The sequence below is a fragment of the Ictalurus furcatus genome, chromosome 25, assembly GCF_023375685.1.
Source record: "Ictalurus furcatus strain D&B chromosome 25, Billie_1.0, whole genome shotgun sequence".
Taxonomy (NCBI): domain Eukaryota; kingdom Metazoa; phylum Chordata; class Actinopteri; order Siluriformes; family Ictaluridae; genus Ictalurus; species Ictalurus furcatus.
This window is the reverse complement of record NC_071279.1, coordinates 19,295,226-19,318,513: the sequence shown is the minus strand read 5'-3', so window position 1 is coordinate 19,318,513 and position 23,288 is coordinate 19,295,226. Positions and strand designations below refer to the sequence as shown.

Sequence of the window (23,288 nt, the reverse complement as noted above, 5' to 3'; positions counted from 1 at the left end):
ATAATATATAATATAATATAATATAATATAATATAATATAATATCTAAACACCGTGGCTGTAATCAACGTACTCTTTTAAATGCACACTCCAGCACACTTAATTACATAATTATATCCTAATTTAATGCACTTGGCTTCAATATTCAGATCACAAGATCATGCAAGGTGGAAGGAAAGTGAAGCTCAACTCATAAAGAACAGCAATAATAATAAAAAAAAAGTGTTTCTTGACAGGAAAAGTTCCTCATAGCAGCATTACAGAGTGCAGGATGTGCCGTGGTGGGGGTTAGTAAGAGCTCTTCAGTTTATCTTTTGTCCTATTTTTTCCCCTTTTCCTTAAAATCTGACACGTTTACTGTGTACATCATAAACACTGATGTCGATTAAGGTCTAAGAAAGAAGTAACTTTTCTTATTGTATTTTTTAAATAATATACTGAGTCGAGTTGACAAACACACACACAACACAGTAAACACACACACACACACACACACACACAACACGGTAAACACACACACACACACACACACACACACACAACACGGTAAACACACACACAACACGGTAAACACACACACACACACACACATACACAACACGGTAAACACACACACACACACACACACAGTAAACACACACACACACACACAACACGGTAAACACACACACACACACACAGTAAACACACACACACACACACACACAACTGATTTGTACGTTTATTTCATCAATAATCACACAGTGTTTTTCGAGGACTCTTTCAGTTTAGATTCTTCAGCAGTGTCCTACTTTGCTCCTCGTCTTTTGCTAGATGATTTATTAAAAATGATCCATCACTGACAGGAGCGTGCCTGTTTTGATCAGCCGTATCGGCCGTTGGTTTAGTTTAGTCTGATTGTTAGTACAGCCGTGAACGGCACAAATTGTCGCAGAACTGCATGATGACATTTTCACTATCAGTACAGTTACACTACAGCATACAGTTTATTAACTCTTTACCAGAAGCTACAAAAAAAAAAGAAATTTGTGCCCATGTTCAGAGTTGAATTTATTTGTGATGTCACACTCCACAGTACTGTTTAATGGCTCATGTGAAAGTAAACAGTTTTTTTTTTTTACCTAGCCTACTAGGTTTAGCCCTGCTCACCAGCAGCTAAACACAGAGTCACGCTACTCTACACACAGAAACCCAACAGTGTGCCGACTCATCTTCTAACAGACTTGCGGTGATAAAATGATTTATTTGTTAATCCTGATTGAAGAAGTCGATTTCCGTTCCTCAAGTGGAATGGAACGCCAGTGTACTGCGAGGAAGGGTTATAAAATGATTGTGAAACACACTCCATCTGATATTACTGTCACTTCCCAGCCCGTCTGGCTCCAACATCCACACCACGGTTAAAGTCACAGGCATCACAATATTTTAATTTAATCAGCCAATCATGCGGCAGCACCACATCATAGAGATACAGGTCCAGAGCTTCAGCTAATGTTCACATCAAACATCAGAATGAAGAAATATTTACTGCATGAATGTGCAGGTGTACAGGCGTTCCTAATAAAGTGACCGGAGAGTGTATCTCTTGTATCAACACCACTTTTAGAAAAATCAGATCGATTTATAATATACAAATATAACTCTATGGTCTCAATATGAACACAAATCTTGAATAATTAAGGACACAATTTCCCTCTCGGAGACGACGCCTATCCATCGTCAGAACGTTCCGGGAAGTCCACATTCATTTCTTCCCCAAGACCTGTTACGGAAAAAAAAAAAGATTTTATATGTATAGCAAAGCATGAAGGCACACAATAAGAATGCAGCATGTCCACAGTACAGCTTCAGAGATGTGTCAATCAAAAGCCTTGCTCCTGACCACGCCCACACTTCACTCACCTTTCCCCAGTTGCGTTTTATATATTTAACATACGGCGTCACTTTCCTCTGCTGAGCAGAAGTTCCTATGAAACAAAACAAAAAACAAAAAAATCGAAGAATTCATGTTGGAATATTTTAGCAGGTAATGATCTTTCACAGAGCAGAGCTGCAGATCATCACGTGGATGAGGAATAGAATAGTACTGAAATGAATGAATATCTCTATTAGCAGCAGAGAGCTATTAGCATAATCCAGATCCACTGTGCCCAGTGTCTGTATCAGTTTCCCATTGCAGAAGAGTACTTGTGTCTGGTAGAAAAGCTGTCATCGAGACCAGTGTGTCCGAGTCGGAACTATTTCAAGCTCCGCCCATATGTCTGAATTCAGTACATCTTAATTAAACTCCGGCTCAGACAGCAGTGGAAACAACGACGTAAGATCACAGTTACTTTACTGACTCATGACATGAAACCACTACACATTTCATACATTTCAAATACACACTCACACACACACACACACACACACACACTTTTCCATGTGTTTACACACCAGATTCATCAGAAGCAGTTGCGCTCTCCACCTCGGACAGGAGTCCGTCCCAGTTTTCATGTTCCGGGACGTCGACGATCCCAGTTTCATCACTTATGGCTGTAAAATGGAGCAGATTTCTAATGACAATAAAACTCTGAATTCATTTGTGCTTTAACTTGGACTGTAGTGAGCAGACAGTATATAATGAAGAGGATTAAAAATTGTAGATTTTAAATGGATCACTTGTATGAAAACTAAAACTACACACACACACACACACACACACACACACTTTATAATAACTCATGACACTTCCTGAAAGTTGTAGGATTAGATACCAGATTCATCAGCAGCAGTTACGCGCTCCATCTCAGACAGGAGTCCTTTCCAGTTTTCGTGCTCCGGGAAGGCAACGATCACAATTTCCTCACTTATGGCTGTAAAATGGAGCAGATTCCAGATTATAATCAAACTCTGAATTCATTTGTGATTAAACCTGGATTAAAAACCAGTACAACACTTACACATGACGACGCCTACACTCTCGTGTGTTATAGGACCCCACTGAAATTTAGGTGTGTTCACAGAAGATCTCACCCGAACTCTGTCACCGACCCCGATATGGACTAGCAGAGAAAAAGTTCAGGAACCGGTTCTGAAACAATAATGAACTTTCCGGAAGATTAGGAGTCAAATATTTCTGAAAAACACACTTACAGTTTGCAAACATGTTGTCCACTGTCTGCTTGGAGAAAATCTCCAGTTTCTCTTTAAACTCAGAAACCATGCTGCTCACGTCACTAAAAGAGACGAGCGGCTCAAAAGTCAGAGCGTCTGACTCTTCATCTCCAGAGGGACTGGCCATGCTCTCGAAGTTCTGTTAAAGGACAACAAACATTTATTTTTTCACAAAGAGTTGGCAAATTAAGCAGGTCATACAGGATTTCTCAGAAGGTTTGTTTTGGTGATTTTTTTTTTCTTCTTCAAAACTGAGATGCGACTTGTGGAGATTTTTCTGCTTTTTTGTAGAAAACTACTCGAGTTGGCGAAATCGCAATTGCACTAAATCGTTTTGCTGGGTCTTTTGCAGTGATGTTTGTTGGTAAATGAGAATTTTTAGCTGTACTCGTGCATTTGTTCAAGGCACAGGAATCAAAGAGGTCTTTGACTGCATGCGTGTTGTAATGATGTCACATGACGTGTCTTGGACAAAATCTGTGGGAAATCTGCTGTAATTTTGAAAAATTGCAAGCTCGTCCAAATATTGTGGAGTTTGCTTGATTTGGCATTCATTCTTGCATAAAATCACGAAATCCTGGAGGGACTGATTAGGTACAAAAGTTCCATCAATATTTACCTTGTATTCAGAATCGGGTTATGTATGATATGTATTTTCTGGGCCCTGCATTCATATTATTAAAATCACCTGTGTGTAGTTCAGACTCTGTGGCCAGAGTTTTCTGAAGTATCTGAAGTTTTTCAATGACATCTAGACCGCCACTTTTAAACACAAGCACTACCTCTTAAGAAAAACCCACAGATTTCTTTCAGCTGTCAAAAATTGAGCACTACAGTAAAAAAAAATCTAATAGATTTCTCCTCAGCGTCAGCTATTTCAAACTGCCTTTTCAGGATCTTGAACTCCTTCCTCAAGCGTTGGATTTTCTTTTCTCTTTAGTTTGTTTTCTTCTCCTGACTGACTTTATTTCCGCTCTCTGTCTCCACCCCAAAGTGTTCTCTTGCTAAGTTGTAGGTGATGGCTGATTGTCTGTCCACGTTCTTTTCTGATAAGGTTGCTTCAAGGATTAAGCAGTTAATGTTTTTAATTTGATGTGCTCTCCTGTAAAGAAAATGTGCCTGCAGTTTGAAGAATGATCTAAATAATCTTCTACACTATTATTACTACTATTAATTATTTAATAGTGCCATATTTATTCATTTAACACTGGCCCCATTTTGCATTCAATCATTTTCAGCCAAACTGTCAGACAGTGGCACTGGACTTAATACTGCGCTGGACTTAATACTGCGCTGGACTTAATACTGCGCTGGACTTAATACTGCTCCTCACTTGACTCTGAATACGGCCTACACGCTTTATTTTTCTAATAATATTAACGCTGCAATCTAACACACTTCCAGACAGAATCAAACCTGAAGGAAGTAGACATTATCCTCTGTCTGTAAAAACTTGTCCATGAGTTCTTCCTGCCCCATCAGCATAGCGATTTCAAGCTCCAGCTGTTCCTGAAGATCTGCAACTCGATTCCTGTCCATCTCCACCTGAGCTCTGATTCTCTCGGTCACCTCAGAGCAGCTTTTCTCAAGGGAAGTGACTAGCGAGCTAAAGGCTAGCTCCGTATCCTCCACTGCCTGCTGTGCAGACTGCTGTATTAAAAAAACACCATGTATATGTTATATTTGATATAGATATCATTTATACATATATATTATACGTTGATTTAGTAAAGATTTCCATGTGTTAAAACATGTGCAGACCTAACACACAAAAAAAAGTTGCAAGCTGTTTTACTACCAGAGAAAAGAGCTTAAAAAGAGCTATATATATATATAGAGCTATATATATATATATATATATATATATATATATATATATATATATATACACACTGCTCTTTTTAAGCTCTTACAGTCTTACAGTGTTTCTTTACTTACTTCATGAGCCTCAAGGGTACTTAGCAGATCGTGAAGCTCCTTCTCTTTTTCTTCGCGTCTCTCCACAAATGTGCTTTTATAATCCTGAAGTATGATCTATAAAGATAATTATACAAATGAATTGTGAAAATTTAACAAACTAACACACACTCTCAGAATTAATGATGTCCTGAGTATAACACTACATCACCCTGAATGTCCTGTATATACAGGAAACAAACAGAAGGAACCAACAGACAATGTTCACTTTTGCTTTCAACATATACATCTTTCATTTTTTCTCTTTTACTTTGTGGGGGAAAAAAAAAACAATTAGAGCTCGAAGCCAACATTCAACCACTTGTTCTCATGATATTGCACTAATGGGAATTATCTTGAACATGAACGTGTAAGAAAAACGGTTTCAGACATTCGACCTTGCTGTGACCTCGACCCTGTCCAAAATCCAAAATCTAATAAGTTCATCTACTGCTTACAATAATAATTCTGTATAAATCCTAAAAACATTCAACAACTCATTCATAGTGGCAGAGGCATAAAAATAGATCAATAAAACACAAACTAAAATTACATTCAGGACTGTTCACTTTATGTCAGTTCTCTGTTTGTGGTATGGGTTCATCCATCTATTTGTTCAACACCCTGACATGACTCTAAGTACCCTAGAGGCCTGAGGCCATACTGTCTGAAAGAGTCCAGGACGATGGGTGATTCTCGATACTCAAATTGATGCTTCCTTGTTTCCTCACTCCTCCGTCCTCCAGCCTGTGACCCGGAAATTGATCGAAGTCAGCCATCTTGAAGGACATATCAGTTCTCTAATTGCAACACGAGGAGGCGAGGAACGTGGAGTGCGGAAGCTTCCAGAGGAACTAGGAGCGAGGATATAAAGGTGTATCCTATGTTGAAATATACAATACCTGCTGCATGTATAAATTCCTCTCCTCAAACAATGTCAGGAACTCTAACCACTCATAATTGTAAGTATGCTGCATGAAGTTATTGTAAGTGAAGTCTGTGTTGCTGTAATAACATATTTTTGACATAGCCATATACATTTTACAGCATTTTTAAGCATGTATTTTACTTTTAACGTAGTGGAGCTACGCTTCTTTCAGTAGTTGTGTGTTTCGGGGGGTTTCTCTCTTCAGTCTCCTCTTCAGGAGGTGAGGTGCTGATCAGTTGGGTGAAGGTCTGCTGATGGACTTGTCCAGTCTAAACCCTTCCACTTTCCCCCTGATGAAGTCCTGTGTTGAGGTGGAAGTGTGTTTTGGATCGTTGTCTTGCTGCATGATGAAGTTCCTCCTGATTCATTCGGATGCATTTCTCTGTAAATCTGCAGATAAAATGTTCCTGTAAACTTCTGAATTCATTCTGCTGCTCCATCATGAGTTCATCATCAATAAAGATTAGTGAGAATGTTCCAGAAGCAGCCGTGCAAGCCCACGCCGTGACACTACCTCCACCATGTTTCACAGATCAGCTTGTATGTTCTGGATCATGAGCAGATCCTTTCTTTCTCCACACTTTGGTCTTTCTATCACTTTGGTAGAGGTTCATCTCGGTTCCAGAACTTTTGTGGCTCTGTATTTCTTTGTGAATTCCAATCTGATCTTTCTGATTCTTACTGCTGATGAGCGGTTTCCATCTTGTGGTACGGGCCTCTAAATTTCTGCTCTCGAAGTCTTCTTCGAACGGTGGATTGTGAGATCTTCACCCTGCCCTGTGGAGGTTGTTGGTGATGTCACTGACTGTTGTTTTGGGGTTTTCTTCACAGCTCTCACAATGTTTCTGTCATCACCTGTTGTTGTTTTCCTTGGTCGACCCGTTCGGTGTCTGATCCTCAGTACACCAGTGTTTTATTTCTTTTTCAGAACATTCCAAATTGTCGTATTGGTTATACCCGATGTTTCTGTAATGCCTCTGATTGATTTTCCCACTTTTTCTCAGCTTCAAAACAGCTCACTTTTCTCCCATAGACAGCTCTCAGAACTTCATGTTGGCTTATCGTTTTTGACAACAAATGCAGTCTTCACAGGTGAAACTGAACGCTCAAACCAAGAGAGATGTTCAGAGCTATTTATTGTTTAAACAATCAGTCCAACAGGACACACCTGGGTAACAAGAAACATCTGTCAGACATACGCCCTAATAGTTTTGCTCGCCTACAAATCGGGTGGTCTGATACAAAACGTGCTGTGTTCTATGTTGTTTAATGTATTTACATATAAATAGCAGGAAATAAAAGAAGAAATTCTAACCTCTCTTCTCATATTCATCTTGTGATCTCAAACCCAAATGTCTCCAGTCTACAGCAAAAACAAATGAATTAGCCTGGATGTTCCAATAGTTTTGGAGAGGACTATGGAAAGGCTCATTTAGGCATGAAATTTAATTGGCAAGGTCATCCAAGTTGTATGATAATGACTGTTTTTGCTTTTCCTGGCTGTTTTTAGCTCCTCCCTTAAATGTCACCTTATTTCTAAATGGCAAAACCCTTTACATTTCATGGGGTTGATTACGAGAAGCTGTACAGACTGTATAAGGCATATTTATGATCTGCAGCAAGGAACGCTGATAAGCAGAGCTCATAAATGTAAATAAAAAAAAAAAACTGGCCATGGATCAGTGGCTCGACACTGGGACCATCTTGGTTTCTGAAGCAGATCCTCTGTTGGAGTTCATCCAAACTGTCAATTATTTACCACAGACCAAAGATTCATTACAGCACATTCATTCAGAAAGGACTGAATTTTACAGACTTTAGTAGATTTATTTTTTTATTTCATTTAACCTTCACGGTCTGATTAGTGAAGTGATGACATGAAAAACAATGAAAAGAGAATGTTTGAAGACGAATGGACAGAGGAGTAGGTTTATTATCCCTAACTCAAGTTTAAACCAGAACTATTTCATCTGTTCAGAGTCTGTGACATATTATGTTACAGATTACAGATCATGTGATATTACGATTACAGATATTATTACGGATAATATCTTTATTACGTAAGAAACCAAAGTTCAACATGAAAGGGTCAACAGAGCTCCAGGCAATTCTCTTACAGCCCAAGACCGTGAGAACCCAAGAGCCCTAATGAATGCTTGTTAAGGTTAGCCTGGATTTTAGCAAAACATAAGAAGCCATTTACTTTTAAAAAATATTATTTTAACTATTTTATTTTTTAGAAAGTCTTTCCCGTGCTTTGTTATGTGTTATATGATGAATAGCCCTATGTTTTGAAATGCTCATTTGTTTATAAAAAAGTATATTCAACATAAAGTATATAAAAATATAATTATAATATCATTAGAAGGCTAATCATTAGAACTAATCACTAATCCTATCCAGGCCTTTATAAGGGGTTTCACAGCAATGGGAGTGAATACTAATGCATTCACAACTTTTACATTTTCTAAAAAATTTGTAAATAAGGTTGTATTTTTGCACAAACACTTTTAAGAGGAGTTGTTGATTTGTTATTGGTCACTAAACTGATGTAATAGTCCACCCCACTTGATGTTGGACCAAGTGTAATATTGTATATGCAATCTTTTAACTGAGAAGGCGTATGTAGTGTACCTTTAATTATCTTTTAGAATAAAACTTTAAAGGGTACGAGTGGTCCTTCAGGTGCAATTATACATCTGTGGTTATTTTTAAAGCTAAATTATATTCGTATACACAATGTACAAAAGATGTGCCCTTGATGATACCACTTGAGTGAAGAAGTGTTAACATAATGCCACTGTATCTGTACGGTGGGCGTGGTTAAAGAGGATTTTTTTTTTCAATTATATATGAACCATATCACTCTGTCTCGAGAAACACTGGTAAAACTTAAAATAGTGTGCATTCACCAAGTTAAGTCTAATTCAAATCATGTGACCCTGAGTTAGGGTTAGGGTTAGGGTTAGGCAGAAACTAAGGATGAATGAATGAACACTCTAAGTGTTCATGTTCACGTTCATAAAAGTGGTCTTGTGAACATAAAAGCTGCCATGTCAACATTTCTGGCAATCTTTCTAAAACACAAAAAAAACAAGTGTCTTCTATTCATATCTGCATCTGCATCTGTTTAAGAACACATTATCTGTTCATTCTTAGTAATATGCTCTGATTCAGTTACATCTCTATCCCAGTTATAAGGAAATGCACCTTTGTTTCTGATAGTGTTCTGTAATAAAAATGAATAAAGGTTTAATAAGAGAAAAGTGTCCCACTTGTTTCTCGTCTCTTTCTGCTGCAGATGAAACCGTGTCGTGGCCTTTGTGCTCGTCCATTACACAGCTCATACAGATTAAGATGTTGTCGGTGCGACAGAAAGCTTCCAGCAGTTTATCGTGTCTCGGACACGTCAGTATTTCGGCGGCGACGACTAACTTGTGTTTCCTAAGAGCCGGAAAGTCGTAGTGAGGCTGGAGATGCGTTTCACAGTACGACGCTCGGCACTCCAGGCATGATCTCACCGCTCTGAGCTTTACATCAGTGCAGAAATCACACTCAACTTCTCCAGGCTGAGCAGAACTCTGAGCTGGAGGAGAAGGAGGAGAACCCTGAAGCGTGGTGTTCCTCAGCATCTCCAGGATTTCAGCCAGCATTGTGTTTTTGTTGAGTGCAGGTGTTGTAGGAAAGTCCTGTCTGCACTGAGGACATCGAGCTCTCCTGGATTCATCTCGGTCCCAGTAGTGTTTAATGCAGCTCCTGCAGTAAGAGTGTCCACAGGGAATCGTCACCGGATCATTCATCAGATCCAAACACACTGAGCAGTTGTACTGATCTCTATCTCGGAACAGAGACGCTGCCATTTTACTCTCAGCAGAACACCACAGAAAAGTCCACTGAAGCTCCTGAACTTCTGTCCGTTTGACGAATGATGAGTCTCTAGATAAGACAAAAAGACTTCCTGCTTCCTTCTGGGAAGTGTGAGAATATTTTACTTTTCTTTTTGATTGCTACTTCAGACCTTATCAGCGTGAGGAAAAGATTCACCAAGATTCATAGGGAAGGAGAGAAAAAGGGGGAGTAACGAAAAAATAAATAAAAGAGAAGAAAAGCAGAAGAATTGGGAGAAAAGTGACCATCAGCGAGTCAAACAAACATCAATTGTCAGCAAAGCAGGAATGAATACATGGGAGAAATATATATGAGATATTTAACACAGGCTCTTCTATGTATGTCCTTTTTGTTTCTTTTCTTTGTGTGTCATTTGGTTGATTGATTTGGGTTTGTTTTTTTTAGATGTTAATTCAGATTGTCATTGTCATAGGTTTTCACCAAAATTGACCATTTAATTGATTATTTATTTATTACTTTTTATATTATTATTATAAATGTTATTCAAATGTATTATTTTAATATTTATTGCTTGTACTTTTGGACCATTAAATCCAATTAAAACTAGAGGGAGAGAAATGAAGGAAAGAAAAGAAAAAAACTAGCTAACTAACTGATAGATAGACACACACACATATTTTTCTTTTAATCTCGATGATTACGTCTTACAGCTCACCGAAATCAAAACTCCAGTGTCTCAAAATATTCGAATACAGAATTTATAATACAGAAACGTCGACCTGAGAAGACTCTAATCAGATAATTAACTCAAAACACCTGTGAAGGTTTCCCGAGGCTTTAATCTCTCAGTCTGGGTCAGTACACACACACAATCACGGGGAAGATGAAAGTAAATGCTGCATTTCATTTGGAAATCAAGGTTCCAGAGTCTGGAGGAAGAGTGGAGAGGAACAGAATCCGAGCTGCTTGAAGTCCAGTGTGAAGTTTCCACAGTCAGTGATGATTTGGGTTGCCATGTCATCTGCTGGTGTTGGTCCAGTGTGTTTTCTCAAGTCGAGAGTCGATGCAGCGTCTACCAGGAGATTTTAGAGAACTTCATGCTTCTGACAAGCTTTATGGAGATGCTGATTTCCTTTTCCAGCAGGACTCGGCACCTGCCCACAGTGCCAAAACTTCTAGTAACTGGTTTGTGACCGTGGTGTTACTGTGCTCGATCGTCCAGCCGACTCGCCTGACCCGAACCCCATAGAGAATCTACGAGAGACACCAGACCCGACAATACAGACGAGCTGAAGACCGCTATCAAAGCAACCTGGACTTCCAGAACACCTCAGCAGTTCCACAGACTGACTGCCTTGTCGTGTCAAAAAAGGACTAGTGGTGCTAATTACCTTTATCCATAAGTGATCATACTCAAAAGCACAACTGAAAGTAATAATCTAGAACACGATGGATGAGAGAAGCAAAAATACAGTTTCAAAAAACAACATGAGATCCAATCAGCGAGACGTCCCAAAGTGATCTGAAACTATACACAAACTCACTGTCCTAGTTATACAGTCTTATCAGTAGTCTACGCCCCATTGTCTCATTTTATTTAAATCCCAATATGTTTTAATGATGTCTTTTTGATTTCCCTTTAAATTCTACTTTTCTCATTTTTGAATCCCATTAGAATCAACTTTCCTCACTTTGGAATCCCCTTAAACTCCATTTTCAGTCATTGGATATCCCCTTATCTCCATGTTTTTCTTTCTGGTATTTTAAAAATTTTCCAAGTCCCTCACTGGCATTCCTGCTTCTGTTAACCGAGCAGTGTGTATCTCCCCGCACCGTCATCCTGGACAATTAGGATATTTTACCACTTCTTCATTATGGGTGAGATATATTTTTATTGTTGCTTTCTGTTACATATTTTCTCTCTAATCCTAAACTTGTTATACGTTTTTGGTGTTTCTTAAACATTTTGTGAGTGTGTGCGTGTGTGTGTGTGTGTGTGTGTGTGTGTGTGTTTTCAACTTCATGCTCTTTCCATGCAGTGTATTGATGCCTGTTTCCTACATTCTTTGCATGTGCTTGTACATGTGTATATATGTGGATATATTTGAAGTGTTACCACTACAGGTTTATCTCATATTTGTCCTTTCTCTCTGATCTCTGTGCAGCTGACCAACGCCCTCCTGCAGCTGGACCTTCTCTCTCTCAGCTCTTCAATCTCCCAGGCCTGGGTGAATATCTTCGTCATCAGCTGGCACATTTGGCAGTGGACATTGCTGCTCTGCTGGAGCGTCTCTGCTCCTCACCTGTACCCCCAGGGTTTCCTCATCCTCCCGCTTATCGTATCGTTCCATCGGTGAACTATGCACATGCTTCTACTCAAACTGAGGCTCATCTGTCTCCCATAACCTCTGTGGAGGGCTCGACAAGTCCTGCTCCCTCCCCAGCATGTGATATGTATCATAGTGATTCTCAATAAACTACATGCTCTGTTACCCTTGTGTTTTCCTGTGTCTTATATTTATTCCCACAGCCTCCATGTCACGCCGCATCCATGCAGTAATTCGTCCAAAAGGATTAAAGCCCCGACCGAGTATCACTGCATAAATTAACACACTTTTCACAAGGTCCACATTTCTGTATTATAAATTCTTTATTCTAATATTTTGAGTTAGTAGAGTTTTGATTTCCGTGAGCTGTAAGCTGTAATAATCGAGATTAAAACAAAAAAAAGGCTCGAAATATTTCACTTTATGTAATAAATCTAGATTATATGAAAATTCTACTTTTTGAATTAAATTACGGAAAAAATGAACTTTTCCACGATATTCTAATTTTTTGAGATGCACCTGTGTGTGTGTGTGTGTGTGTGTGTGTGTGTGTGTGTGTAGATAAATAGAGAGAGAGAGAGAGAGAGAGAGAGAGAGAGAGAGATTAAAAGACAGGATAATAAAAGGTTTTGTCTCTCTCTATCGGCCATCAACAGCAAAAACAATCGGATTAAACTCATCAGTCCATCCTGAGTTTAATTTAAACAGAACATCTATAAACACTGTCTGTAATCAGTGTCTTCATTCCAACGTAAACTCCAGCACTGATTAATTACAACTCTCATTTAATGCAAGCGGATAAAACACATTTAAATCATTAATACTGATATTAACTAATGTTTATTGTCCCTGTTATATAAATACATAAATAAAGTAACTATCTTACTGTGTTTTTTCATAAATCTTAAACTACGCAGTTAAATCAAATACTGTTCCGTAGTAATCATGGTCACTGTAATATACTGTAAGAAAATGAAATGTAAATAAAATTAAAACAAAACAATCAACTGGGACAGCGTCTTTATGGTGTTAGTGTCAGTGGTGTTAGTGTCAGTGGTGTAATGGTCTGTGCTTATAACACAACTGACAGTGAATAACTCCAACATGGCTCCATATGAAAGATGTAGAATACTGGTTGTTTATTCAAAAAGTAGATCAGTGATAAGTCAGGGAATAGTCGGCTTGTTAGCTACTTGCACTAACCACCCCGGCTCCCCCTTAGCTACGTCCCTGAAAGCACTGAAAGAAGTTTGATCAGTTGGCTGGTTAGTAAGTCTCCATATTTCCAGAATTGAGCAATGTTGTACCACGGGACTCCTTTTGGTTTCAGTGAAGATGTACAGCACTAGCTGCCGATATGAGTAGATTTACACTTGATAAAAGAAGAATGGAGTTATGTGGAAAGTATGAAGGACAATCCACCGTTACAGTACCACTGAGACATCAACAGTCTTCAACATCAACTTGCTAGTAACAGGGTTGAAGATCCAGGCTAACGTTGGCCATTATTCAGAAAAGGATGCTAACTTTGGTAACATCGCGTTCAGCATCATGACAAAAACATTGTAACAGTAAATAAAGAAATTCTTTCAATAATTACATATTCTTTGTAGCTAAGCTGCTGCTGAGCTGGATGAAGACGAGCAATGCTGATAATATCTGAAAGCTATGACAGAGAGCTGTGAGGAGAAACTTTTCTCTTGGCCTCGCTGTTAGTAAAGGTCTTGATGATGAAACTTCCTGTTTGTCAAAACTCAAGATTCCAGTGTTTATTGTGATGTGTACAGGAAACAGTCTGTTACACAGTACAATGAAATTCTTACTCTGTGAATCCTTCCAGCAACCTCTGATATCATTTAAGCCGGACATATGGAAAAAACAAAAACATAAATTACAAATAATGCAACAAAAAAAACACCAATACACACACATGTGCAAGAAAAAGTGTATATGTGCAGTGTAAACATGGTTCATGTGTAAAGGCTCGGTAGCTTTCGTGTGTTATTGGTTTAACTGGTAAATGGGTTTCAGTAACAGGGGTGCACATACACCGTGGGACATGGATTAAATGTAGAGTGCTGCAGGAATGAGGTGTTTTTGCAGGTCAACCTGGAAGTTAGCATCACCCCCGCGTCCCTCGACAAAAACTCAATAGGATTTTTCCATTGGCTTTTGGATTACTGCAGGAAATACGCTGCTCTGTGACCAATAAACGTTGATGATTCGTATACGTTCTTCTTCATCAAGATAATCTTCACAAACGAACACGACTTTTATGAATTTTGAAACCTAAATACACTCGCCAGAAGTAAAAAGCTAACGTCAGGCTAGTTTATAGAACTACACCACGGTCGCATGACTTCAACATCACCGTCGCTACGCTTCCGACAACTCTTTCAATCTTTATTTAAATACAATACAACTGGTAAATACTCTAAACTCATAAATCTACAAGTTTGAGCTGGAATAGTTTGGAAGAGTGCGAGTATAAACACAGCGAGGCTGCAGTAGAAGAGTTTTCCTGTTCGGCGTGATGACGTTTAATTTCCCTGACAGCGTCCGTAGTCCCATTTAATCACTTGTCAGCAACCGTCTTTTTCAAGACACGTAAAAGCTTAACAAAATAGAATAAAACGTGAAAATATCTTGAGTTGTGATAACCACAGACTTTATTTCAGGCATTTAAAAAAAAAAAAACCCATTCAAAAACTCATATTTCTGGGTTTTAGGACTCAGATCCTGCAGCGCTCTATTATTACTTCGAACACATGAATAATGCAAATGAATGTTTTCACCTTTAAATGACAGACATAACAAGCTGCCCATGCACAAAAAAATGTAATTTAATTTACCTTTATTTTTATTATTATAATACAAATGCATTGTATTTTATTTTTACATTATAAAATATATGCATTTATTTTTATTATTATAATGCATGACACAGTATAATTGTCCGCACGGTGGGACAGGAGAAAACAGCCTGTTTATGAGGGACACTGACGATATCGATATGCAATAAACAAGTACATTTTTTTGTCATTTTATTTAGATTTTGCCATAGGAATATTGCAGCTTATACAACTTTCTTTTGTATTCTTTTGACATTTATTTTGGGACACAATAGGTCATTTGTTGATGGAATGCTGCTGGGGGGAAAAACCATCACACACCACCAACTGTTAACCATTAAAACCATTACCATTATTGGTCCTTAATGGTATCCACTAGACATAACATGCCACCAATAGAAGGCAAGAAATTACCAGTAGAGACCCACAGGGACCATTAGAGTTCCCATTAAAACCATTACAAATTCTGTGAGGGTTTCTATTGTGTTGTTGTTGTTGTTGTTTCAGCAGGGATGACTTCTGTAAATCACTGCTGAGTAATTTACCACAAAGTAAACATTTTTGCAAGTGTGCCAGCTCTTGCTCTCCAGACCAACAAGGAGCAGAAACAGAATGCTCTGAAACATCATTTTGATTTCAGGTTAAAGATGCAGGGAGGACAGGACAGGACTCCTCCACCCACACCCACGTGCCCCACCCCCCGAGGCTTTGTGTGAGAGCGGTACCGGGGTATGTGCAGATGCAGGATGGCCTGCTGTCCATGCAGCTGAAGGTTCCGCCCCCATCAGCCCTGCCTGCGTGCCGGATGCTCACTAGCTCACTACACCGGAGTGGCCGAGTGGAGCTGCACCTTTAACACCGCCGCCGGCCTACAGAACCGCGCATGACGCTCATCAACCAAAGAAATAAACTCATACCAGGTACGTTCTCCTCCTGTGCAGCGCGCGTTCAGTTTTATTTTATTTTTTTAACCCGAGCGCTCGAGACGCCATGTCGAACCGCGCGGTCGATTTCGAATAACGGCGTGTTTGCGGAAGTGGGAGCGCTCGCGCGGGTTCAACATTACCCCGGTATGCGCAGTAAATCCACTTATCCTACATCTGCTGATCGTTTGACTCTGTTTTATCAACCCGCATTCTTTATATGTATTAAATGTATTTTTTTTCACACACATGACCGTATTGTAAAACAGTACAAAATACACCGCTTGGCATCCCATCACGAGAGCTGGCGTGAAAAAATCCAAAATGGCGTCCATCTTTGTCGTTTTCACACTAGCCTGACTCGGCTAGGCTTTCAGACATTTTACACATGAAATGCACACTGTGTAAAGTTTGAGGATATGTGTAGAAATGAAAATAGAAACAGCTGCTTGTTGCGTACTGTAAAGTGTTACTGTATAATGCTTTTACGGGGTTTCTTTTGGACTAGTTTGTGCGCCGCTAGCTTAGCCCGGTTACCGGCCACGTCAAGGCGGTGGGGGAAGGGGGACAGGCCGGAAGTGGGGGCGTGGCCTAGCGGATGCTCGCGCGGTGACGTCACGTCGATGTCGTCAAGAGAATTCCCCCGTTTACTTCAGTGGGCTGTTTGAAAGGACTTTTAATAATAAATGTCACATGTTAAATGATCTTTAATAATAAAAACAAAACATTATTGCTGTTTTAGCTGTGTTCAAAGAAAATGCCCGGATTAAATAGTGATACATGATTTGTCCAGATTTATATTTTTGCATCTTCTGGTCATTTTAAAAGTCTCACAGCAGTAAATTAATGTGATGAGAGGTTCAGAGTTTATTAGAGTTACTGCAGAGCCTGAGATGCAGAACAGCAGTGGAATTATGGGAAAAATTTATTCTCCAACATCGATTGAATGAGTCTAGACACAAGCCTTGTTCTGACTGGATTCGTTTTACACGCGGATGGAGGTGAATAATGTAATTATTACCTTATATACACACTATACTGCCAAAAGTATGTGGACTCCTGAACATCACACCCATGTGCGGTTCTTCCATAAAGTGTTTCCACAAAGTCAGAAGCACACAGTTGTATAGACTATCTTTGTACGCTGCAGCATTATAATTTCCCTTCACTGGAGCCAAGAGGCCCAAACACTGTTCCACGAAGACATGGTGTGTTAAGGTTGGAAGAAGGTGGAAGAACTCCACTGAACACCTTTGGGATGAACTGGAGCCTTCTCGACATCCCAACATCAGCACCTGACTTCAACCTCACTAACGATCTTGTAGCTGAATGATCACAAATCCCCACAGCCACGCCCCAAAATCTAGTGCAAAGCCTAACGCACGTTGATGCGATGGTCGGGGGTACACATACTTTTGGCCGTATAATGTACAACGTGCAGTAGAAATAACCCCAGGTAAAATATGAGGTAAAGATTGCATTACATCCTGTGAGAAAAGATGTGTTTTCTTTGCTGTACAGCTGCCCCAGGAAGCACTCGCTCATTTTAAAATGCAAAAAAAAAAAAAAAACGTTTAAATGCTTAAGAATAAAATATAAACGCTGTTTAAAATGTCAGAGAAACAGTGCTTCCGGTAAGCTATTGAATTCGTAGCACAGTACAAAGTGCATGTAAGTCACGTGACCATAACTATTGATCACACCTGGCCACGCCCCCTTACAACAGGTGCTTATAATAAAGATCCATCCAGTCAGTTTGTATTAAAATGAGGTGTGTGTAGTGCGAATGGAATTATTAATGTGACGATCATGTGTAGTGTTTATGTAGTTTTGCCGTGATTGTGCATTCTGTCAGCTTGCGCTCTGGTCTGTGTTTCTACAGTGCTGGGATGTCACTCGTGCTTCAGGTAGGCGACACGCCCCTGTGCCCTCTCCCTCATCCTAACCCTCTCCGGTGTATCTGGATAACGTGTGGTCTGTTGGGTTAGAGTTGTGGTGTGGTAGTGTGTTTATGATATGTGTTAGTGTGTGTGTGTGTGAGTGAGTGATTAAAGTTAATGGTCAATCAGATCATTTCCATTATGTTAAGTCACCAGTCTTAACATGAAATGAGTGAAATTAACAGACATGTTGCTTTGTCTTGAAAATAAACCTCCAGAAGAGGATTATTTTCCTACAACAGGACGTGTTTTATTCCTCTTATACCACAGCAGTTTGCCAAGATTGCTATTTCTTATTTAAAGAACGTCAGCAGCTATAAACAGTCATTCTCTCACCAGCCTTCCTCTCTCTCTCTCTCTCGTGAATTTAATAAGACGAAAGTTTGTCATGTTACTGAGAAACCGCGAGGCATTAATGTTAGTTAAACGTTTACTTAGAGAAAACCTCACCATATTAAGATTACACGCGTCTTTTAATCAGTTTATGTGGAGCATCGGCTGTACAGGTCCCTCTGAACCAGCTGTTACTATAGAAACGATAACGTATTAGAACACGCACATTAATATAAACCTGCGATGTGCAGCTGCGCCACTGCCAGCGCTGCTGTTATAGGAAACGAATCAACACCTTCTGACCAATCAGAGTACAGAATCCCACAGCACTGTGGTATAAGCAGTTATATGACCGTCTTCAAAGCATTACGGCGTCACCGTGACCGTGGAGAGTCACGTTTCTTGTTTCCTGAGCATTGTGGGTCGGTACTCCTGGTGAAAACACGTTTGCAGAAAGTCAAGTCTGAAGAATAAGTTCGATTTACACTGATCTACTGTAGATACGAACACGCAGACACCTGATCTGTTGCTGTTGTCTGTGAACTGCGTTTCCAACTCCAGAATTATTGGCACTCTTCAGGAGAATGGGCATAAATGTCATTCATATTTAGCAAATAAATCCCAACGTGAGTGATGTTTTGAGCTTTTGGGGTGCTGTATGTTTTTATTTTAACACAGAACTGGTTTCAAAATATTTGGCACCCTTGCCATTTGGGGTCTCTTTTGTAGTGCTTAACGTGATTTAGGATAAAAGATCCATCTATGGGCAAGTCGTAACCTTCTGGCAGAAGCAACCAGGTTTAAGGATTAAAGAACCTGGTACCTTCCAGAATTCACGATGACGCCATCAATCTTTACAAGAGTCCCAAAGCGTCAGTTATCCACTGCCATGTTGTACAGCGGGTTTCCTTGTAGTTCATGGCCAAGACGTTTGATTTTGATCTAATCTGATCACAAGCACGAATCCAGTTGTTACTCCACTGAGGTTCGGTAAAGTTCAGTAGCTGTGTTTTTGGGTGTTTTCTTACGGAGGACTTCTTTTGTGGGGTCACGTGATGCAGGCGGTAAGGTTAGACGTGCACTAGTGAGCTCCTCAGGCTAGCTTTGTTGATAATCCTTCATTAAATATTCCAGTTTATAAGGTTTGTTTTTGATTGATGACCAATTTAAAAGACATTACTGCTTATGGCGGTATATAACGTGCGTCGGAAAGGTCGGAAACCACAGCTGAGCAGTAATACCCCCAAAGCTAACACAACTCGACGCACTAGCAAACGTGGCTGGCGATCCGGGAGGCGAAATTTCATTGCGAGCTCTCTGGAAGGAGATTAAAGCCAGCAAAGAGCTTCTTCTGTGCCACTCCTCCATTTTGTTTTAATGAACACGGTGACTTAATGGTGTCAGTAATTTTGCCGTATGTTTCAGTTGTTGCTGTTAAAAAGGGAAAAACCTGTTTACTTTTGTTAGAAAGGTAAACTCTGGACACTTAACACTGTTTATAGTACACAGTTATAGAAGAGAGATGATTTATAATCGCACTATCCGGTGTCACCCAGATGAGGATGGGTTTCCTCGCCACAGATGCCTCTGGCCTGCTCATTAAGGATTAGTCTAAATCGATATCTGTATGGAGATTTCTGTGAAGCTGCTTCATGACAATGTATAGTACATTGCTAAACGCGCTATACAAATAAAAATTGAGTAGAATCACGTTTGTCATTCTCTTGAAGGGTGCCGATAATTCTGGAGTTGACTATAATGTTCCTGGGTAAAGATGGCAATGGTTTATGGTGGCGATGCATCAATACCACGTACACGTACATGTTTTTTTCCTGTGCTTGCGTTGTAGGAAGATGCAGTTTGCAGTCTGCTTTGCTTTACTCATTAATCAGGAAGTACGTCCAGACCGTCGTGTTGTTCGTTGCTGCGGATTACCTCACGTAGTATCACCTGGTATTGGATGTTGGAATGGAAGTTGGTGTATATGAGCACCCATACCTGATACCAGTACTGATGGGTACTGATGCCTCCGTAGATGCTGGTAACACTAAATACTCGGTTCATTAAACACACAGAGTCCCTTGCTTCCCTTTAACCTGTTTCTTGTTTCCCGTCCTGCCCGAATGTAGCTTTATTATGCATTAATCTGTCTTGCTTTTCTGTCTCTGTTTGGCATATGAAGATTTGGTTTGATTAGAGCATTAAAAATTGTCCAAATATGTGACCTATAATAAAGGTTTTACTTTCTTTCCCAGGGTAGACATGTTCTCCAAAGGCACCAAGCGCAAGTTTCCCAGCGATGACGATGAGATGTCGGACGAGAACCTGGCCAGCGCCAAGGTGTCCTCGTCATATAGTCTACAGCGCCAGTCTCTTCTGGACATGTCCCTCATCAAGCTGCAGCTCTGCCACATGTTGGTGGAGCCCAACCTGTGCCGCTCTGTGCTCATCGCCAACACGGTGCGGCAGATCCAGGAGGAGATGACCCACGACGGCAGCTGGGTGGTCACCGAGGCCTTCTGCAGCGGGACCCAGGGCCCCTCCGAACGCCTCGTGGCCACCGAGGTGCTCTGCCGGTCACGAGAGCAGGAAGCCGAGCCTAAGCTCTTCTCGGTTATCAGCTACGAAGGAATCAGCCGCGAGGAAGAGGTGGTGGCGGACGAGACGCTGTGTTCGGTCTCGGTGCACGACTCCGCCTCTGACGTGTGTCTCTCGGAGACCTCGCGTCGTTGCTGGGACGAGACCGAGGACTCCCCGGAAAGCTCCAGGCTTGGTCCAGGAGACGACGAGGACGACGAAGACGAGGATGAAGATGACGAACAGGAAAGTTCCTCCAGGGAGGATCCGAAGGCAATGGGGCAAGTTTTCGGAACGTTCGAGATCAAGAACGGTGCCTCGGGTCCGGACTCGGCTCTCGAGGAATTGTTCTCGGACGTGGATGCGTCGTATTACGACCTCGACACCATGCTCACGGGCATTCAGAGCACGGCGCCCAAGATGGGTCCGTACGACCTGCTGGACAGTTTGAGTCCCTCTCACACGCCGACGTCTATAAACTCGCCGTCAAACTGCCGCTCTGATCTTAACGAACTGGACCACATCATGGAGATCATTGTCGGCTCTTAGACGAGAGGCGGCTCTGAGACTAGTACACATTTTCCTCTTAATGTTTTTTCTACCTGTTGTGGAAGTTCAGTCTGCAGTCCTTTCAGGGAAAGGAGTGTGTGTCTTCTAAAGAATGGCCTTGATTTTATGAGCTGACCAGTTACCCTTTGTATGTTCTTTTTTCCCCCCCTATTTGTCTTTTTTTTTTTTTTTTTTTTTTTTTTTTTAATTTATTTCTTTATTGCGTCCATTAACACTACATACAGGATGGAGTGCAGAGCCAGATGTATACAAAAGATATTTTCATAAAGATGAAATTGCCTAACTGTAAAATGACAAATATATATTTTTACAATAGATACTGCTTGTTAACTGTTACAGTGCACTCGTCATCGGTTTCCAACATTATGGTTCTAAACAGATTCGCAAATCGGTGGACGTCATGTTGTGGCTTTTTTTTTTTTCCTCATCCCTTTCGGGATTCAGAAATGGCAGTAAGAATACAGCAATGCATGACTTATTTTTATTGTAACACACTTTTAGGTGCATTTTGGCACCCAGCGTATTTTTCCCATCAGTATCTGGGCAAATCGTCAGCCTGTATTTTAATATTAGAAGTCATAGTGTTCTTATATTTGTTTTATCGACAAATGAAGAATGATGGGGGAGGGGCCGCCCCATTCTATATAGTGACTTTTAATTTATTTTTATTTATTTGTTGCAAACTTTACATGTTGAGTGTTGGCTTTGGTCAAACTCAGGGCAGAAGAGACTTCACGGGCCTGATTCACCCCAAATCCTTCAACCAGTAGTACATTTTAATTTAACGCGTTTTATTATTTTGTCGGTTTTAAAGCCTTCGATGTGTGCAAAGGGCCGTCGTGATGCATTATGTCCCACTATTTTGATGCACATCCACAGATCTAAAGATAACATAATTCAGTCGTAGCTTTATTTTCGGCTGCCTTTCGTTATAAAGTCTCTGATCAGGTAAAGAAATCCTGAATCTGATGTCGTGTTTTGCAGCCTGCTGTCTAAACGCAGCCTCGTAATGAGCTGTACACTTTCTCTGATCCTATGCATTGAGTGTCGCAATACACTTCCTATGCACAAAGTGTTCGAGCACATTTTAAAGTACAGTATTGACTTTAACTTTGTATTTTTGACCGTCAGAAAGAGGACAGGGTTTAAACGATTGTCTTCCTATTTACAGAAACTTCAATTCAGTCATCGATTCTGAAACCAGTTCTTATAGTTAAAGAAAAATGTTAAAAAGACAATTACAGTACATTTAATTTGAGTGGATGTAATTCCTCTCTGCTTTACGTCGGTTTCATTTTTAAGTATGATATAAGTCTAGAGTAGAGCATAAAAAACATTTTATATGTGCATTGTAGCATTTTTATAACATTTTTAATAAAAAAGAAGCACAAATTCAACCTGTTTTGCTGTGTGGTTTGTTGAAAATGCATTTTATTCAGGATATACATGATTTGAAATGAAAGAATTACATGATTTTTATCCATTTACAATGACATTTTACATTCATAACGGCAAGTTAGTTCCTGTTCTCACTTACGTTATAGCAGCTATAAACAGTCCTACCCTCTCCAGCCTCTCGCTCTTTCTTTCTTAAGACAAAAACACAGCTTGTCATGTTGCACAGAAACCGCAAAAGATGTCGGAAAACTTGGTTACAGCTTTAACTGCCTGTCACGTTTTGTTGACGCTGGAGACTCCTTCCATAAATGTTAAACAAACATCTCCTTACATAAAACTTCACATCGACTATTGCACTCGTTCATTTTTCATCCGTCTCCATGCAGCGTCTGCTGTATTATACCTGCGAACGAGCCGTTACTATAGCAACAATAATGCGATACTGTAAAAATTGTGATTACTTCTGTCAGAGCTGCTGTA

General features: G+C 40.1%; 2 protein-coding genes across 5 annotated transcripts; one reads left to right on the top strand and one right to left on the bottom strand.

Annotated features, from left to right (window-relative positions):
• Positions 1–239: 239 nt before the first annotated feature.
• Positions 240–10,172, bottom strand: LOC128601467 (E3 ubiquitin/ISG15 ligase TRIM25-like). Of its 2 annotated transcripts, XM_053614693.1 has the most exons (9): positions 9,315–10,172; positions 5,094–5,189; positions 4,572–4,805; positions 3,135–3,294; positions 2,942–3,043; positions 2,756–2,854; positions 2,436–2,534; positions 1,902–1,966; positions 240–1,761 (listed from the first exon to the last, which is right to left on the bottom strand). In XM_053614693.1, the coding sequence occupies exons 1-9, from the start codon at positions 9,897–9,899 to the stop codon at positions 1,744–1,746; spliced, it is 1,458 nt and encodes a 485-aa protein (XP_053470668.1). In that variant the 5' UTR covers positions 9,900–10,172; the 3' UTR covers positions 240–1,743. The 2 variants fall into 2 exon arrangements, with proteins under 2 accessions (XP_053470668.1, XP_053470667.1); XM_053614692.1 differs by having other exon boundaries at positions 240–1,966.
• A 5,027-nt stretch (positions 10,173–15,199) lies between these two features.
• Positions 15,200–22,807, top strand: cdca4 (cell division cycle associated 4). 3 transcript variants are annotated; one of them, XM_053614500.1, is made up of 4 exons: positions 15,945–15,987; positions 17,873–17,897; positions 20,113–20,304; positions 20,519–22,807. In XM_053614500.1, the coding sequence occupies exon 4, from the start codon at positions 20,526–20,528 to the stop codon at positions 21,387–21,389; it is 864 nt and encodes a 287-aa protein (XP_053470475.1). In that variant the 5' UTR covers positions 15,945–15,987; positions 17,873–17,897; positions 20,113–20,304; positions 20,519–20,525; the 3' UTR covers positions 21,390–22,807. The 3 variants fall into 3 exon arrangements, with proteins under 3 accessions (XP_053470473.1, XP_053470474.1, XP_053470475.1); XM_053614498.1 differs by lacking the exon at positions 20,113–20,304 and having other exon boundaries at positions 15,200–15,987; XM_053614499.1 differs by lacking the exons at positions 17,873–17,897; positions 20,113–20,304 and having other exon boundaries at positions 15,204–15,987.
• Positions 22,808–23,288: the final 481 nt, after the last annotated feature.